This window comes from Malurus melanocephalus, unplaced genomic scaffold (assembly GCF_030028575.1).
Source record: "Malurus melanocephalus ecotype Western Australia unplaced genomic scaffold, MMel_1.1 scaffold_76, whole genome shotgun sequence".
Taxonomy (NCBI): domain Eukaryota; kingdom Metazoa; phylum Chordata; class Aves; order Passeriformes; family Maluridae; genus Malurus; species Malurus melanocephalus.
In genome coordinates, this window is record NW_026623308.1 from 1,641,282 (window position 1) to 1,648,182 (window position 6,901).

General features: G+C 36.8%; 1 protein-coding gene across 3 annotated transcripts in view; it reads left to right on the forward strand.

Moving 5' to 3' along the window:
• Window positions 1-6,282, forward strand: part of SS18 (SS18 subunit of BAF chromatin remodeling complex) — a 43,575-nt gene extending 37,293 nt beyond the window's left edge. For all 3 annotated transcript variants that reach the window (XM_057367243.1, XM_057367244.1, XM_057367245.1), the window contains 2 exons: window positions 1,835-1,968; window positions 4,203-6,282. In XM_057367243.1, coding sequence (XP_057223226.1) covers window positions 1,835-1,968; window positions 4,203-4,229 — 161 coding nt within the window. In that variant the 3' untranslated portion in view covers window positions 4,230-6,282. The remainder of the gene's footprint in view (window positions 1-1,834; window positions 1,969-4,202) is intronic.
• Window positions 6,283-6,901: the final 619 nt, after the last annotated feature.

Genomic DNA, 6,901 nt, shown 5'->3' on the forward strand with positions numbered 1-6,901 from the left:
CATGTATTTTAGCTTTTTTGCAGGCTTAAATGTTGAAGCTTTTAGCATTGTGTGTATGTGAGGGAAATAGATGGGTAATTTGTTTGCCATGTAGATAAATGCCAGATGCACATGAAATTCAGTTATGTTGAGACAGAGTTAATTTTTAAGAGGATCCACTGAGATTTACCAAGTGTTCTGCTTCTGAAAGTTATGGATGAACTGAAAGTTCTAAAGTAATACTTGTASCTACATTCTACTAAACATACTGTGGGGTTAGACTGAAGATCAGAGTGGAGGTCCATGTAGATCACTGCTCTGATCTTCATAAGAAATGAAATCTGATTAATTCTGGAAGTTTAGGTCAAGAAATACTAGAAGAAGAAAAGTGATGAGGAAATCTTTTGGAGCCACTTGCCCAACATAATTTGTAAAACAGAATAACATACTTTTCAGTTTCTGGTTTTTAGTAGAAATCGTTAYTGAAGTTCCTTTATTTCCTGTGAAATCTGTCAGTGAATATTTGGCATTCAGCTGTAAAGAATTACCATGAATAAATAAACCCATGTTCATTTGTCAGATGAACACAGCACTTTTAGGATGTCGTATTCTTGCTCAATTTAATATTTAATTGCTTTCTAATTTGCAAAAATAAATCAATATCTCAGTCATTATTATCAATCTTTAAGATTTTGTTTCACTCTGGAAAGCTGAAACTGCATAATTCAAGGGAATTTGAAGCCTGAGGAGAATGGTAATAGCTTTTCTTCTCCAGGTCATCTTTTTCACTCTTATAGATCCAGAATTACTGAAGGAGATATCAGCTGATGTCACCTTAATGTCCAGTGCCTGTAGCTAAAACTAGCCCTCTCTAACAATGAATCACAGTTGCTAAAACGCATCTGTTTCTTCTGAAGGGAAGAAAAGTGTAGGTTTGTTTAAAAGAAAGCACTTCTGAAGAGCTTCAGATCTTCAGCTCTGAAAAATAGAGTTCCGGTCTTTAAGGGGTGGTGTAGGCACTCATAGGGAGTGCCACTGAAATACAGAGTACTCCTGGAAGGGATAATTTTGTTTGGAACAYGGCTGCACTGCCTGATGGTGGTAACGTGCAGCTTCCAGTGATAGACAGGCTGAGTCCCTGTGAGYAGGAGCAGAAAGTTGTACTTGCAAAAGAACTACTTTTTAGAGCCAAAAAAGACGGGAGTCAAAGCTTTGGATTTTTTTCTAGCCTTTTTTGGAAAGTTAGTATTACCAGAGGAGTATGGAGTAGAGGGTGKTTTTTTTCCATCCCACAAAAGCTTTTACTGCTTGTCACATCTCACATTTTATACATATATAAAATATACGTATATATTGCTTGCCTGACACCCCATCCATGATTGCTTGCTGTGGTGTGAGACTTCACTTTCTGGCATCACAGTACTGCTGGTCTCTTCAGAAGGTCCAAATGTTAARCATAGCTGATGATCTGGCTTTTCTTGCATTAGAAAATTCTGGAACTGAAGCAGCCTACATCAGGAGACAGGAGACTGCCTTCCTAAATCCTAGAAAGGGCTCATGTTTATAATTTCTTTCCTTGTTCTTGTCTGTCCTGTAACCTTGTATGTGTAACTACATGCATTATGTTAAATAATGAATATATGAAAAAAGTAAATGTTTCTGTGGTTGGAGCGCACTGCCTGCCAGCATAGATGCTTTCCAGGGGGAGAGGGGGGCCACTCCAAAGACCTCATTACACTGTTGTGATATTTCTTAGCCCCAGTTAGCTGTAAAAATCAGTGCTTTTACAGTTCTACTCTTTCCAACATTCTAAGCAGTCTTTTTTTCATCTCTTTTTAATTTTAATCATCCCTAGGCCCCTCCCAGAGTGGTCCAGGGCCTCAGTATCCCAATTATCCACAAGGACAAGGACAGCAATATGGRGGATACAGACCCACGCAGCCCGGGCCACCACAGCCACCACAACAGAGGCCTTATGGATATGACCAGGTATTCTTTTGTTTTATGAGAAAGTTGTGTTTCTTACGCACTCAYTTGGTAATCTTAAATTCTGGACATTTAAACTAATGAATTTGAGGACATGGTCTTTCAGTTACATACAATTCTCATGGAGTTTATTTCTTGGTAATTTACAAGAATCATTTGTATGGAGTTGTGATCAGTCATTCTCTCCTGAGTTTGCTAAGTTTTAATGCAATTTGGCAAAGTGAAGCCTTCCCAGCAATATTTTTGGACCTTAAGAATTGAGATGTTGTGTTTCATAACCTCATGGTGAATGACTTACTTTATGTGGAAGATGAGGCTTCTGAACCTCTTAAGTGATCATTTTTCATTACTGCTTTGCAGTAGAAGTGRTCACTTTTATTTTCCACAAACACAAATCCTAATCCTAATCTTCCTCTTCAGTTGCAAAAGTACCTCAGGTTTGCAGCTGAGGTCCTTCAGCTGCAGAGTTTATGGGGAGACATGAAACCTGTTTTACACAGGTTTTCTCTGAGCAGTGTAAGGAGGCAGTGAACATGGGAAAGAAATGACCCAAAAATAACTGCTTCATTCCTATCACTGCTAAGATAAGTTTAAAACAGACAAACAAACAACCAATTACCAAAACTTTAGCTGGAGTTGTAGTGAAGGACTCCTGTAAAAAAGCTGTCTTAGAATTAAAAGATGAAACAGGTTTTGTTCCTGTTAAAGGTACTAACTTGTAAAAATCCAAACTGCACTAGGAATCATTCAGAAAGGTCATTAAACTGTACACTGTTACTTTCCTTGGTATAAGTAACATAGATTAACTGAATGATAAAGTTGAGTTTCTAATGTTTAAGTAAAATCCTGATATCTCAGTAAAAGGTCAGTTGAACTTTCAAGAAAAACTTGTACAAGGGAAGTGAGAATTGCCCATGTTTTTTGAAGAGCAGTTGGCTTTCTTTGTACAGAAATTAGAAAAGGAAGAAGGAACAAAACTCTTTCAGTATGGTKGTTTAGAGATGCAGTTACTTTTAATTATTTAATAGATAAACAAAAYATTTGTTGAGACAGAGCTAAGTTTTARGAGGATCCACTGAGATTTATCRAGTGTTCTGCTTCTGAAGGTTATGGATGAGCACTAATATTTAGTGCTAATATAGAGCACTAAACCAGTAACTTCCTCTGRAAACAATAAGCTACAGGAGGATGCTTTCTTTGTGGCCAGTAAGGTCAAGGAAACTTAATCACAATTCGCYGATTTTTTTCCAGCTTTCCTTGCATTAGAAGTGGATAACCCTCCTTGTTGATAGGCTGTGCTCCTCCAGTTTGTGCAGTTTTAAGTTCCCCTGGGAAACTCTGTTACAGAAGACCTCTTTCATACTGGCCATTCCCACAGGAATTGTGCTGCTTAAATTCTCATTTGGCAGCTGTTGTGAAACTCTTCTTCATGACTGATTGTTATATTATAATGGAACATAACTGACACTGCAACATGAAACTGAAATGTAAAATACTGCCTTGTTGTGGTGGTACTTAACATGGAATGGTGACAGGATCACAGTTTGGAGCATGTTCATTTCCTAGCCCAGTGCTTTCTGCAAGCCTTGAACCCCATGGTGAAGGATCATGGTAAGCTTATAGCATTGATGCTTTCACCTCTGCCCACCTCTGCAGCACATTCTGTCAAAAGAAATAGAGTATCAATAAGKGTGGTAATTCTGTGTATCAGATCTATGGAATAATTGCTTCCTGTAGGTTATGTGGACTAATTCTTCATGTTCACTGGGATGTGCCTTGGTTTTGAAATATATGTACCATTATTCTGTAATGCTTGATAGGGTAATMATTTTAGGTATCTCTGTGTCATGGTTAGTTTCCTAAATTACTTTGATTATAGGTGACCTTGACTTTTTGAAATAATTTTAAAAGTTTAGGTGGGAAGTAGTCCCCATCTTTTATTTTTTGATGATGTTCTGGTAATTTTGCAGCAGTCTGTTGAATGTAAAGTATACTCTTTTGATGAAATCAGGTTTCTGGCCTTAAATTYATGTCACTGGTCTTACTTCTACCTGAAAGTGCGAAGTATTTTTACTGAGATGAAACTACTAACTAACCAGTTACTCATATCAGTGTATCACTTAGTTTTGCTTCCACCTTTTAATATCGCAGTTTATTTGGATGGCCTTCCAATTACAGCTTTTAATACAGGAGAATACACCTTGTGGTCTAATTACRTGTTTTTAATTTTTTTTTAGGGTCAGTATGGAAATTATCAACAGTGAAAAAGTACTCACATTCCAGTAGGCAATATCTCTTAGMAGCCATATGGCCTCCTCAGCACTGTGGATATCTTCCTGAGATGAGAACTTCCCATTCCATCTAGATTTTGGAAAAATACTGTGGACGTTTTATGGTATACAGTCTTTATGGGTTAATTGTTAAAGACTGCAGATTCTCAGAAACTAGTTTCACGTCTCTACTCTAGATGGCAATATTGGACAGAAAATCTGTGACATAACAATTTGCAGTGAGTTGAGAACTGTATGTCAAATAGACTGTTACAGACTGAGAGGTGCGAACAGCTTTGTATGTTTATGAAGGTTATGGGAATTTAATATTTTTTCCACAGATTTTTTTTGTAGGGGAAAAGGGGAAATGCACACTTTTTACAGCAGCAATATTTTGTATATTATGTTTTTCATGTGGTGAATATGCAAGACAGTACACTACTCGCTAGGCAGGATAACAAATCTACTGTTAAAAATGGGTAGGGTCATGATAAGTGCTTGATTGTATTAGTCTCGAAATGGTGTACAATAAAGATAACAGTGAAAAGATGGAGAGCGTTCTATGCCACTGACRGGTTCACATACAAAGATTAAGAATCCCAGTTATCTAAATGGGAACATAATTAAGGACAGTGTAATATAGTCTTGTGCAAAGATGGATTTTTTAAGCTTTCCATTTTTTCTGAGTGAAGCGGTTTTGTAAAAATTGTTTCTTAACATAGTTTGACAATTTTCTGCAGCATTTTTTGGGTAACAAGATAAACGTTTGGGTTTTATTTCTCAAGTGTTTTGTCAGAGCTTTGCATAAGCAAGCTGTAATCCTTCTTAATAATTGCAATAACAAAGAAAATGACAAGTGTTAATTTTACTTGGCTTGAATATGCAAAGAACTTGAAAAAGAATATGGAGAACAGGACTGTATTGTATAAGTGTATTTTAACCTTTAGTTGAATAATTTGTATGTATCAAAATAGCCTAGAGGACTTTGTAAAACCTATCTAAACTTTTGTCGTGGTTTAGGAATGGTATTCCCCAATTTTAGTCTTCCCACTGACACACTCCAYGCGCCGCTTGCTTGCTCCCCAGTCTCCCTCCCCTTCCCTTATAGTGGGCTGGAGAGGAGAATTGGAAGCACAAAAGGTAAAGATCACGGCTTGAGAGAACAATTTACTGGAAACAGCAATGAAATAAGAAAATGAAAGTAACAGCAACAATACCAGTGCCAGAGGGTGCAAGAAAGAGGCGAAGGATTCACACGCGGTTGATTGCTCACCAYGCAGAGCCTGGTTCCACCCCATGCTACACAACCCAGAAGGGTCCCCAGAAAATGAGATGTCCCCTCCTGGCTACTGCARAATTTAACCCTGTCCTGGCCGGAACCAGGACAGCTTTCCTAACTGGGAGTTAATAACTTTAAAAAGGGGGCATTTTTGTTTGTGCCCGTTTTTCTTACTGGTTAACCTGAGACCAAGGGGATGTTTTATAACATCAAATGTAAAACCTGTTGGTGAGGTAAATGCCAAATTTTGTTTTTAACTGCGTTATTGCTTATAGTGTTGCATGTGAGAGAGAGGCAGCACCTTGATCAATAATAATAGTACACAAAAAATTGGTTTTGAGACTGCCCTGAAACTGTGTATGAGACAAATAAATGGATATTCTGTTCTGCGGAAATACATACATTCAAGAATCCCTGGAAACTTTTTAAAACTATAAAACTTAAAATTAACCCAAGAGTAAAATATTTTTTTTTCAGTTTGCAATCAATGTTCAGGGGGAAAAAAACCAACTGGTATTCATAGTATGTGTGACATTATACATGGAAGACAAGATTTTCAATTTGTGCATCCTTTTTAAAGGGAAAACARTTTTCTTAAAGTCAATAGAAAATACACATCAAGGTTTGAACAGATATGGCATGAGGAACATTATTAYGAATTAAAAGCTTGTAGGTTCTGTGCCAATTTTCCACCACTGTGTACTTCATTGCTATTTAAAACTGTACTCCATCAATTCTAACGAAAGAATAAATTATTTGTGATTTTAATTTTCTCATTTGTTTCTTTAAATTAGATCCCTATCACTCTGATGTCTCATCTGGAGATTCTGCTGTGGGTTTTGATTTTAAAGACGTTTGGCCAGAATAACCAAACCGTATTTGCAGTCGAGGACGTTATCAAAATTCTCTTGCCATAGCCAAGTTAATTAGAATTAACTGTTCAGTAATCAGCATGTTGTGTAGGTTGTTTGTTAAGAAATTCTTCCTCTGAAAATGAAGGTCCATGAGGCTATAATCAAGATGACTGAATTAGATAAATGAGTTGACGAGGCAAAAATGTGTTGAACCCAACCTGGTGTAGATATGTTATCTCATTTAAAATAAGCTCAACTGACATTAAGAAATAATTTGTCTTGCCAACCCATCTTCTGTTGTCTTATTCTCCTTTTTAATGGAAACTAAAATTGCAATTTTAATAAGCAGAATTTCCTCCAGGGTTTCCCTCCTAGAGACTACTGCATTTGCAAGGTTTAATTGTTTTATAACGGTCCTGTTTCGTAAAACTTTTTAATTGGTGGTGACAAAAATTACCTTATTCCTCTGATACTATGCCAAAAGAACAACTKGAGATAGCTCTCCATAAAAGTATTTCTACTAAAGTTACATA